This window comes from Balearica regulorum, chromosome 3 (genome assembly GCF_011004875.1).
Source record: "Balearica regulorum gibbericeps isolate bBalReg1 chromosome 3, bBalReg1.pri, whole genome shotgun sequence".
NCBI classification, from domain to species: Eukaryota; Metazoa; Chordata; class Aves; order Gruiformes; family Gruidae; genus Balearica; species Balearica regulorum.
In genome coordinates this window covers 125,112,806-125,125,077 of record NC_046186.1, presented here as the reverse complement: position 1 = coordinate 125,125,077, position 12,272 = coordinate 125,112,806, and the positions used below count along the sequence as shown (strand labels likewise).

Here is a 12,272-nt window from a genome sequence, read left to right as displayed (position 1 = left end):
TTTACCAGTGGGTTGAGGTATTGGTAAAAAAGTGTTTGGCTGCAAGTTTTCGAAGGCTGAACGTGTCCGGTGGATGTGGGGGAGTCTGACGTGAACACAGAGCAGAAACCTGAACAGAAAGGGGAGGAGGCAACAACAGTGGAAGCAAAAATATTTCAGGCTTGAAAGAATGCCAAGGACAAAAATTGATTGCAGGAAACATTTCTGCCCGGGCGTGGTGTAGATTTTTGTGTCTTTCCCCTCTCGTTGAAGACCTTGAATTGCTTGTATGCCGGTGGAAGGGCTAGGGTCCCGTTGCTCTCCCATGCCGGTGCTGGCGGCAGGGCGTGTGACGCCAGCCGCAATAACCGGAGGGCTGCTGAGGGCTCCTTCAGCCGGAGGAAGCGGCGTGGTGCCAGCCTGGGCTGGTTTCTGTGATTACGTCCCTGCGGGTGTGTCGGTTAAAACCCTGCACGGGAGCGGCGCGGCACAGACAAACGTGAGCGGAGCCGAACCGGAGCGGTCACAGCATCAGCTGAGAAGAGATGGCCTCTGCATGTCCCCCTGCAGCCTCCACGCAGCCCGCCTTGCCCTCCGGACCCACCGTTTTCAAAACCATCCCCTACGCCTTCATCCTACCGGAGATAGTGAGTATGCTGCGTTACAGCACCCCACTAACGGCTCTAGTGAATCTAAAAATCAGGGACCGGCCCCCAAACCGATCCTGAAGGCAGGGTTAATGGGAAATAACGTCCTTTCTTATAGCTTATACTGAATGGGTGGTTCTTCGTGATGTGTTTTTTTGGAACAGCTTGAGGACAAGATACACTCCAGCTCCATTCCAGAGTCCATGCGAGGGTTGCCGGCTGCCGTAGGGCTGGGCAAGGCTGAAGAGCTGCTGGCGCCTCCGGGGCAGAAGCAGCTCTAATTATCGCATAGAAATTGCTTGAAAATCAAGGGAATTTCATTCTCTGTGTTAAGTCTTTCCAAGGGCTTGAAGGCAATTAGGTGTCTTGCAACGTGTGACATTCCATCAATCTTTCAATTGCTTATGGGTTCAGAGGGCATTCGGTGGTACTAGCTGAGATAACCAGCCGCTGGTGTACTTTGACACGTGACACCACACTGATGACCCACACCACCAACACTCCACAGCTGCCTCCGGTGTGGCTGGGCTTTGCCGTCAGCTGCCTGTGCCAGGAGGGTTCAGCTCCCCGCTGCAAATCTGGGGAAGTTTCAGCCACCCAAACTGGAATGGCACAGGCCAGCGTGAGCTTATCCAGATAATCCCGCATGCTATTTTTGCACAGTAAATAATTTTAGGTGGATCCAGAGCAAGTGACTCACTCTGGGCTGGTGCATGGAGTCAGGAGGAGACTTCCTTGTGCTGTGATTTCAAGCCCAGGAGATTAAGCCCAGGCAGGGCTGGGCCAATGCAGCCTTTCATCTTTCCCAGATAAAAAGCACATTTTCTGGCTTCTCAGCCAAAGCCCTCGGGGTGAGGGGTTTCCTTGCATCAAACACAGGAGCAAACCTTTCCCTTTTGTAAGAAATGTTTTCAAGTATTTCCCAAGAATGTTCGGGGAAACTCATGCCAGCTTGCGGTGCTGCTGTCATGCTGGGATGCTCCAGGAGGCTGATCTGCGCTGCCCGAAGACGCAGGGCTTCCCACAGCTGCTGGGGCCGGCCGGGGAGGGAGGTGAGGAGGGACTTGGGGAGAAGAAGGGGCTTTTCCCATCCCACGCTCATCAGAACCACCTGTGTTTGTCCCTGGCAGCTCTGTGGGACCTGGGTGTGGATCCTTGTTGCTGCTACCTCCGTCTCCTTCCCGCTGCTGCAGGGATGGGTGATGTACGTGTCCCTCAGCTCCTGCATTATCTCCCTGCTGCTCCTCCTCAGCTACCTCTTTGGCTTTCACAAAAACAGCGAGAACTGGAAAGTGCTGGTAAGGAGGCGCTGGAACACCGGCAGGTTGTTGGCAGCAGCGGTGTGGGCACAAGGCCACTGTGGCTGGTGAGGGGTTAGCTGGCCAGCTGCTGGCACTTCACAAACAACTGGCCCTTTCCTCTTTTTCCTTGATTGGAAATGCCAAGGGAAGCTGTGCTATGCCACGGGTGCCGTGTGGGCACAGGGGAGGGTTTGGTGTGGTATGAGGGTTTGGTCACAGCCCCTGGGTGTGTGTCCCATTCGGGCGCTCTCCTGTGCAGAGGATGGACCTCGTCTTCAGGGTGAATCAGAGGAAGACAGTCCTGGGCAGGCTTTGATCCTCGCCACTCCCTTGTTTTGCAGGACAGTTTGTACCACGGCACCACGGCCATTCTGTACATGAGTGCTGCTGTCTTGCAAGCCAATGCAACCATCAGCTCTGAGTTCAGTTCCAACTCGCCGCTTCACTACCAGCTCAACTGCGCCGCATCGGTGAGTTGGTCCAGAAAACCCCAGGCAGGCTGGAGTACCCGCAACTCCCCTTGGGGAGATGCAAGAGCAAATATTAAAGCCACAGCAGAGCCATCCCAAGCCGAGCAGTGTCACACTGGCCAGAGCTTCAGTTCCTCGCTTCTGTTGCGGCATGCAGCCAGTGCGGGCTTCTTGGGGTCCAGCAACTCATGGACAGCCTTGCGTGGCTGCCTCCTGGGAAACGTGAGGGGCTTTGCCTCTCCTTTGAGGCTGGAGAGAGGGCTGGGCTGGGAGGTTTCCCCAGGTCAAGAACACCGAGAGGAGACGGGGTTAGACTCTCCCAGCTGACCCCAGCTTTTGCTCTTCTTCCGCTCGTGCAGTTCTTCGCCTTCATCACGACCTTCCTCTACATCCTCCATGCCTTCAGCATTTACTACCAGTGAGCCTGGCAGCACCGGCTTCGCCTCTGCAGGATGAGGGCTTTCCCAGAGCGAGGGATGCAACTCTCTTCCATCAAGGTGTCCCTGCCCTGGCCCTGTCACCCGCCCCGTGGGGATGGCGGTTGCTTTTTTACTTCATTGAAGGAGAGGTTTTCGCATGGCAGCGGCGTGTCTCTGTGCTTGTGGGGACATTTCGTGCCTTGCCCATGGGCTACGCAAGGAGACGGACTGGGTGCAGGCTCCAAGCCAGCCTCCCACTCCAATGTTCCACCAAATATAGACAGCCAAGGAAAGGAAAAAAAAAAAAAAAAAAAGAAAATCATTGTTCCTTCAGCAAACAGTTTCCTTTCTTATATTATTTTCCTGTCTCTGGTTCAGCTAGATCACTCCCCAACACATAAATTCATAACAATACAATATTGTGTTCCTTGACTTTCAGATAATTTAATTTTGTATATGCAGTACTCGGAATAAAGAGCCTATTAACAGTGTCTGACCAAATAGATTTCAACCACTATATAAGCTGTGTTCACTGAACAAGCTAATTTTACTCCGTAAGAGTTAAAAATTTCCTTTCAAAAAACAGAAAATGTTCACAGACTTAGAAAGCTACAACAGACCTTTTAAACAAGTAAATCCTAGAACTTCTAACAAACTTCTAGACATAGTGTAAAACTACAGCATGAAGAGACTTATTGCTACAGTTATTTACAGTAGTTCTTCTCCGTTGCTATTACAAAATCTGCAGCCGCAAAGTTCAGTCACTGGCAGCGCCATCACGTAGCACTGGCACTACAGGTGTCCCTCCCATCTGCGTCTTCAGTGCCAGAGTGGCTGGTAGAGGGAGCTCCCTCCTCTCTCTGCCGCAGATAATCTTCCACTTCTGGGATAGCGTTGGCTCGCAGTACATCGAAGTAGAGAAGGTAGTCCTGGAGACAGGCTGGCAATGGCAATTCCCGGATAAACCGGTCTGATCGTAGGCATTTGCTCGTTAAAATGGACCGGATCTCAAGACGACAAAGATGAGACAGGGAAGGAATGAAGGCTGAAAAATTACAAAACAAGTCAAACAGCGAACAGGACACCATGGGATTACATCGCTTGCCTACAGTTACCTGGTTTAGCTGGATCCTGTCTGCACCCCACTCCCCCAGTCTCTCTGGCAGATAACAAGGCAGAGTTCTCAATAGTGAAGGGCTGTTGTCTGCTAGAATCAGCTCTGTTGGAATTTCCCCATAGAAGCTAGAAAAGTTACCTTAAACTTCTAGAACAAAGAATTAAAGAATCATTTTATCCTGAATCAGAAAGTTTCATCTAACCAGCCTAGAACAGCTACCTGCTTGGGGAGAGAGGCCCGTGCCACCTCAAAAGAAATGAAAAATTAAGTCTAGAGCTATATCAAGCAGCAAAGTATGACAAGGGAAAACACTTTTAGGATAAGTATTAAATGATAGTATCACTCAGTTGGCATATGATGTCAAATGTTCTAACATCTTGCTAAATAACTTGACGTAGGACAAGCATGTGCCAAAAGATACACAAACCTCTCTGTAGATGTGCATCCGCTCAAACACAAACTTTCATACTATGGATCAACTTATCCCAACACAGAACTCCAGCACCTCCGAACTCTCCTAGAACGGCTTCTCCACTGATTTTACTCACAAGGCATCTGTAATATTAACTGCAGTAAGTTCTGCATTTCAGAACGGAAGGGTAAGTACAGCAGGCATGTAACTTCACAGGACTGTACGTTTTGCAAGCCTTCAGCTGGAGGTGTGAACACTCCTTCTTGAACTTTTTCATGTGAAGCCTTCATTTTTACTTTCCTATGCTCACTCACATGACCAGCTTATCTCAGGTCGAGTGCTTGGTACCTTTTCTTTTTTATTTTACTCAGTAAAGATATCCTAATAAGCTTCAAATATTCCAAAGGAAGTAACACTTAATAACATTATCACTTAGACATTTTAACAACTATTACAGACCCTTTTAAAGAAGAATTTGCTTTTAAATGAGTCACTAACAAAGACACCTGAGTGCAATTTCTCAGTAACGGAATGCATAGGTCACAGAACATGACCTGTATGTTAAAGCTGCGTTTCTGAAGGGTGAACGTAGTGAGCACTAGTGTTTTCCAGGATGATCAGTTACTGAATCTTTTCGGCTGACCACATTTTCATTACAGGAGTGACAATGAACAGCTGGATGTGTAGGTATTTAATATGATATTTTATATGGCTTGTATTTTAATTATTGTCAAATGCTAACAAAACAGGATAGACACTTCATTGGAAATACAAATCAAATTAAAAAAATAAAGTTAGTGGGATAATGTCTACAAATGTAACCAAATAATATTGATCATCTTCCCTTAAATCTTCCAAAAGGCTGAACAAATCATTTCAAGAAGGTGCAATACTAATTCACCCATATTTTACAGCATATGCATTAATTTGAAGTGGACAAGATAGCCTAAACTGAGAATACCTACTTGACACATGCTAACTCTGACTTGAACAATGCAATGATTAAAATTCATTCAAATATTTGTTGCTAGCTTGTTTGTTTAGGGTAACTGCTATTTCTGCTCCCCGCTTTCTAGACAAGCAACTTCTATCGACTGTTGAACCTTCTTTGCCATCGTGCATTAGCACAAAGAGCTGTTTCCCACTTACAGCCTGGGAGCTGGCATACACAGAGACTTTTTTTCCCCCCCTAAGAGTATTGCTTACCAAAATGGCTCTTGGGAGTCCAAGCGAACTTCTCTTTGTAGTCTGAAAGGTCTTGCTCTACAGCTGGAGGAAGTGTCTTCCAGTTCGTGAACTCCAGGATGAAATTAAGGGCATTCTCGCTCACAGAGAAAATCCTGCATAACAAAAACTCCCATAAAATATCATTTTGCGCAATAGCAGAAAGATAATAATGGAAACAACGCAAAGAAAGCTTCATTATTTTCTAACAAATCCTTACATCCTAAGCCCAGGAACAGAAAGCCATTAAAGAGAAAGCCCAAGTAATTTTGACAGCATAAGCCTTTACTAATGTAATTTTATCTTCCTCCATTTCTTTTTAAAAGTTATCGACTGTAAGAGAAAAATATCTGCTCTGACATTTAAATGTCTCAGTAATAGGCAGCATTCTCCTCTGCACTAATTTCTTATTCCACTTCCACCTAAATTTTCATAAGGGGTCAAGACACCAGAGGATTTTAAGCACTACTACCACATTTGAGGACAAAAATGCACATATATTCAGATAATTATTTATTAAAACAAAACAAAAGAAAACCCCACAAGATTTACAAGTGTTGCAAACTGTCCTTCTACCAGAGATTGCATTTATATGTATTCAGAAATCAGTATGATTTACATTTCAAATCTTTAGGATGTGTGAAGAACTTTTATCAATAGTTTAATTGAATACAGTGTACAAGGAGGTTTAAGTAACAGCAGGCGTAACAACTGTTTTAGCATTACGCATGATGAAGAGCCATGCAATTTCACAGAACAGCTTCTCGGCTAGATATGTACAATCCTATATTTTCATCTGAATGGAAATCTAAATGCTCTAACCACATTAAAAAAAATGAAAAAAATTTAATACTCTTGCTTTTTACAAGAGATTCATGTCAAAACTATTTTGTGTCCTTTCTAGTTTTTATTATTTCATTTTTCATATTTGACTGAACTTTCATACATTCACTGAAAACCATACAGAAGAGAGATCCGATTGCCTAGCGTTCTTCCAGGGAATGTGATTTTACTTTTCCCACTGGTAATTAAAGTTGTCTGTGCTCTAGACTGACCAGTTTGTGATTGATCACACAGTTGTTTTGCATAACAAGCCATCCTTTATATTACTGTCAAGAAATTTAATTACTGTTCAGAAAGCCATGAATGCTAATGATTAGCAGAAATCTCAGTAAGTCATAAATGAATGCATTTAAAACTACCAACAATATCTTAACAGTATCTGAAATACAAATCAATATTTAAGTAAACCTTTAAATCCTACTCCTTTCATACAGTTAAGTAATGCATGTAATGAGTTTATACATCTCACAATGCTGTTAACAGCTGAGACATATGGTAGTAAAGTCTAAGTGTCATCTTCACGGACAAGAAAAAAGCCAGAAGAAAATATGAATACTTCATAGTTTTAAATAGAAATTTAATTCTGTAGTGCCTACTTAAATATAAAACACCACCAAACAGTTATTTGTATGTGGAAAAATTAAAAAAAAAAAAAAATCAGACTGGAATTTTTCCACATTATTTGTTTAACACAATCTCTAACTGCATCCGTTTCCTCTCCTCCTGGCCTTGGCCCAGCTTCACTTCAGTTTCCCACCCCTCCTGACCTCTTTCTTGGTATTTGAAATTCTTACCATTACTGTATTATCCATACGCACACAATTTGCAACTAAACTTGCGGGCTAATAAGAGATGTTCGATATAAAAATTGTGAAATTATGCCTTTCTCCAGGACAGTGATAAAGCAATCTCCATTCTGGCTTTCTTCGTTAAAAAAAAAAAAAGAAAAAAAAAAAAGAAAAAAAATTGTTTTACTGAATCCAGCCATTACCCATGACTGATTTATTTCAGACTTTCCCTAAGCCTAACCATTCCTACTGCAACGACTGATTATCAAGTGCTATCCTCCAAAAGCACGCATTAAATAACATTGGCAACAGCTTTTCAGATTAGCATATAATATTTAAGTAAACAAGATAATGTTATCTGCTTACCAGAATCTGCGCATTAAATTCACTGGATTAAAACCGGCCAAGAGCAGATAAGGCAGCCATTCCTTGTACTCCTCATGCGCTTTAATTGTGTAGCTGATGAACTCTGATAACTCGTCCCCAGAAGGCAGCAAACAGCCCAGCTTCAAGAAGCGTTGGAAGAAAGCAAACTTTTCATGGAACAGGCAATATCCCAAATTTATCCCAAGTAAGGTGATGCCGTATTTCAGGAAAACATCAATTAAATAAAACCACCTATGAACAGCACACAAGGAAAAGGACTTCTTGTTATTTTTTCCCCAGAAAGCAGCTACTGTTTCACTTCTTATCTCCAAGAAAGCAAATTTCTTCTACCAAAAATCTCCCCAAAACAAAAGAAAAACCCAGCATGCCATTCTGACTGCAGCTCTTTCTGAAAAGCATCAGTTTAAAATGTAGTTCAGGAGACTCCGGTCCTTACATTGAACACCTTTGTTCTTTTTGTCCTGAAAAACCTATGGTTCCAGCCAGCTCCCAGCCCTTCAAAGGTCACAAACAGAACCTGCCCAAAGTCATCGATGACTAGTATCTGTAACGCAGAGGGATCACCACACCCTGATCTGCTGTAAGGAGAAAGCATCGTGCCCACTTGATCAGGCTTCACCTTAAAACTACACCACATGCAATGGATAGACAAGTATGTGAAAATATCAAGGGGCACCACCCCAGAACTCGGGGTTCAAACTTGTTAAGCATTTAATTTACATCCTGCTGTACTTGAGGGAAGCTCTGCAACCCACTGAACCATTGTAAACATTTTAAAGTGTTTTTACTAAAATCATTTTATCATTATCAGTTATAAGATGGTAATATGATAATAAATGAAATTATGACGGATAATTAGTGCGTTGCTTTCTAGTTAGTAATTAGATTGCACATTACTTCACGTAAGTGGTAAGATATGTTACCTGTCTCATTTACAGCATGTTTTAGTAGTTACCTGGTCTGCATCCCTTTCTAAATTGTTTATTATATACTAAGAATAGGGCAGAAGGGGAAGAATTATATCCAAGGATTTTTAAAGACAACTTCATAGGAGTCTACAATGAAAATCAGTAATAACAACCCCTAGGCGCTGCTTCACTGCACACCTGATGTGTCATTTATGGAGATAAAGGAAAGCACATTCTGCCTCGCACCCTGATGTGTGACTTCACACGTGTCGCTTTGGATTTGGATGAGTTCCTGCCTCAAGCAATTCAAAATCACCCTCAGCCTGACCAGAGCCACGCCAAGCTGTGACAGGCACAGTCACTGGGATGTACTTTCACTATTAAAAAAATTAATTCTGTCTTTGAAATAAAGCCCTTTTAGTTCAAGTAGGATAAACTCAATCAGACTATTACTGTAGTAATACATAGTAGTCCTGTTTATAGGACTCCGGGCACATCCTCTAAATGTTAGTATTTTGGCTAAAAAACTTTGCAGGTGATGAACTTCTGAAATCTAATAACTGTTAACGTATTGTGTATTTTGATTTTTCTTCCTTAAATAAAGGAAATCAGAGTAGGTCACACATGGAAGACAAGAAGTAAGAATGAAAAACTGAAATAACGATTACCAAATGTAAGCCAGCCCCAAAAGCTCTGGTTTTGCATCTACTGGATAAACTGCTTTTTAATGGGGAATGAACAAAATTCATTACTACCAAAACCGCATTAATTTAAATAGCAGCATATAAACACTAAATTTTGATCTATGTACATGAAATAATCTGTTAAAATCTGAGTTTTAAGAAGATTTAAAAGCCTTTATTGAAGATATTTTCTTTAATGCAGCACATTAGCCACATAACATTACTTCACTTCAATATTCCTGAGGAAGAGTGTCTAAAGGGTGAACTAACTGCAATTCTGGCAAAATATTAAATGATACATAGCAGTCAGCTGAAGGGGAAAAAAAAAAGTTTTCAAATCTATTCTCTACCACATGAAATGCCTCCGTTGATCGAAGGCGTAAAGCCGTTATCAGGTAATTGCTCTCAAGTCTCAATTAAAATCTAAATGTAACAACATGACAGCTTGATAGGAAGGTCAGAACTGCCAAGAAGTGACTGAGATTTGATTCTCTATCTTGATTTGAACGGTGCCAGTATTCAATCCTTTGAATGCTATTTTATACGCTACATTAGTTTGGGAGGAGCACAAGGTGAGCTTGGGAGCACTAACATCTAGATCTTTTACAGTAACAGCCCACTCCTCCCCAGATTAATTTCCCACAGAAAAAGGAAGAGGACTTCTGTACTAAAGGGAGGAAAAAAAATAATCAACAACAAGGACATGAGGAGCACCTCAAGGACACACACATTGATATACACTTAGGAGTAAGGCTTTTATACCTTGTTATTTTCCCTCTAAAACTATAGCCTTTGCATTATGAAGTAAGCATTTGTTTATTTCCTGCTGAGTACCAGGAATGTGCATCACTCACCAGGCATAAAAAGGACTGTGTCATGATCTAAAAGAATCTATCATTCAGTTTCCCAGTCCTCCTTCCAGCTGTAGTGTTGAGCTAATTAATTCTGCTTGTCTTATGCACAAGACTGCCACACTGAAAAGGAAAATACTGTTTTCCAATAACTCATCCTTACTGAAAGGAATCTGGCTGTTTAAGAGTCCTTTTGATCCAATTACAGTATCAAATCATGTTCCCAGAGGACACAGATGTGTTGATAAGGCCTTCTGAAAGCACAAAAACTGCAATTATGTTCTACAAGAGTCATCTTCAAAGAGTCAAGCTTCCCCCTGGAGATTTCAGCAAGGTTCTTCAGCTCACGCATGCAATCCAAACCCCACGCACTATTCAGATACTAAGAGTTTACCTCAGCTCAAGAACGAGGAAGGAGGGCAGGAAAACTGCATGTTTTAAAAAAGTTAAACAAAGGCCAACATAATTATGAATAGTTTCAAAATATAAGAGGTGTACTTACTCTTTTTGGAAGACCATACACATGGGTGATCTGCAGTTGAAGTTAAGACACTCCTGAGCATCTGGACTGTAGCCTTCCTTAAGTAACATTTCCAAACATTCTTTGTTACCACCATATACTGCTGAGTACACAGGGCTCACTTTGCCTTTGCCTCTGTCACAAATCCGATCAGTAATTGGTATTAGCAACTCCAATATCCTGCAAATATTTAAAAACACTATTTATTTTGTGATCTCGTGCAATAATTGATTTTAAATGTATGGTCATTTTTCATATGGTCATTACAACTTAAGAAGAAAAATTTACCTGTTTTTTCTCTACTGAGTTTGCGTAAAAGAACAACCTTTAGCATCTCATACATAGACACATAACAAACACTGTGCTTTGGCATGGATTTAGGCTGGCATTAAGTATTTTAATCTGAACCAGAGATAGGTATTTCCTATTACCAATAGAGTGCAATAGAGTACCTCTGCACATTAAGTCCAGACTTCATAGAAGTCTGGAAGCAAACTGAAAGTGTGAGCTGCAAATAAAATTAATACTTCCTTCTGCTCAACAACACTCAAGGTGGCCAGTTACATACTGTTACAAAAGCTATGAAGGCAGCATTTAACATAAGACATTTCTAGTACTGACAATTTTGCTAACCCTCCTTCTGCTTCTGAGAAGATGAACAAAACACAGTTTCCTCAGTATCTACTACAGTCAGTCTGAGAAGAGGCACCGATCTGACACACTAAGTTTAATGACAACTCAGCTGATGACGTCCTTTTGCTAGGGGTTAAGATCAAGCACCTACCAAGAATTCTGCAGTTAGTATCATCATTAGTATAGCTGATTTTAAGTGCTGTCACACATGTGCAAATCACAGTGTTCCTGAGAGATGCTTCTTCGCAATGGCCTGCTACTCTGGGAACTTCCTTCCACTCTTCACTTTCTGCCGTGACTTGTATCACTGAGATTGGGCAAAGCTACAAATGCATTTCTGGAAGGATTAAAAAACTGTTTTGTGGCTTGGATTTTCTGGCTGGTTCAGCTAATTTGATATTTGCATATGGTTACTTCTGCTACTTAATGGTTAGGAATATAATTCTAATTAGCAGCTGTTCAAGTCATGTATAAAGCACATGTTATTGTTATTTATATTTTAAAGTGTAAAAGTAATATGGCTATTGAGTGAACTGGTATCTGATTCAGTACTGTGGAAACCTCTCGAAACTCATTAGGATATGGATCAGATCCAGATTAGATGCTCAATTAAAAATGCTTGGTCACTTCACTGACACTACTAACAGACATTCAAAATATGAAAATAATTAGGAATTCTAAACTACAAATCAGCTTGAGAAGTAATTTTTCTCCCTCATAGAGCTGAACTTCCTTTTTGTCGATTAGGTTTTGATTACCAGAATGTTCTGTCTGAATGCCTTTTTAATCACCTACTTTGTATGGCCCATTTCAGCTGCGGCGTGAATAGGTAACTGCCAGTTATCCTCGTTGCAGTAGAGATTTGGATCTGCGCCTTTGGATAACAGCAGTGCCACGCATTCGGCGTGGCCCTCCTGCGCAGCAATCAGCAGGGGAGTGGCTCTGTCCTTCGCTTGACAGTTTATGGCTGCACCTGACCAAAAAAAAAAAAAAAAAAAAAAAGTGCCAATACTTTACATCACCACTACAGGACACAAAATTAACAACAAATTCCTGTTAATCAGTAATTGGTTTCCACAGAGGGACTTCA

The 12,272-nt window shown here is 42.1% G+C and overlaps 2 protein-coding genes across 6 annotated transcripts in view; one reads left to right on the top strand and one right to left on the bottom strand.

Annotated features, from left to right (window-relative positions):
- The first annotated feature begins 268 nt into the window (after nucleotides 1-268).
- Nucleotides 269-3,136, top strand: MALL (mal, T cell differentiation protein like). 3 transcript variants are annotated; one of them, XM_075749932.1, is made up of 4 exons: nucleotides 269-626; nucleotides 1,757-1,830; nucleotides 2,269-2,397; nucleotides 2,757-3,136. In XM_075749932.1, exons 1-4 carry the CDS (start codon nucleotides 269-271, stop codon nucleotides 2,817-2,819), a joined length of 624 nt encoding a protein of 207 aa, XP_075606047.1. In that variant the 3' UTR covers nucleotides 2,820-3,136. The 3 variants fall into 3 exon arrangements, with proteins under 3 accessions (XP_075606047.1, XP_010304518.1, XP_075606048.1); XM_010306216.2 differs by having other exon boundaries at nucleotides 453-626; nucleotides 1,757-1,924; XM_075749933.1 differs by lacking the exon at nucleotides 269-626 and having other exon boundaries at nucleotides 1,507-1,924.
- A 99-nt stretch (nucleotides 3,137-3,235) lies between these two features.
- The window catches only part of ASB3 (ankyrin repeat and SOCS box containing 3), a 29,624-nt gene continuing 20,587 nt past the window's right edge, over nucleotides 3,236-12,272 (bottom strand). For all 3 annotated transcript variants that reach the window (XM_075749928.1, XM_075749927.1, XM_075749929.1), the window contains 5 exons: nucleotides 11,978-12,155; nucleotides 10,532-10,729; nucleotides 7,567-7,818; nucleotides 5,552-5,685; nucleotides 3,236-3,861 (listed from right to left, as the gene is read on the bottom strand). In XM_075749928.1, coding sequence (XP_075606043.1) covers nucleotides 3,593-3,861; nucleotides 5,552-5,685; nucleotides 7,567-7,818; nucleotides 10,532-10,729; nucleotides 11,978-12,155 — 1,031 coding nt within the window. In that variant the 3' untranslated portion in view covers nucleotides 3,236-3,592. The remainder of the gene's footprint in view (nucleotides 3,862-5,551; nucleotides 5,686-7,566; nucleotides 7,819-10,531; nucleotides 10,730-11,977; nucleotides 12,156-12,272) is intronic.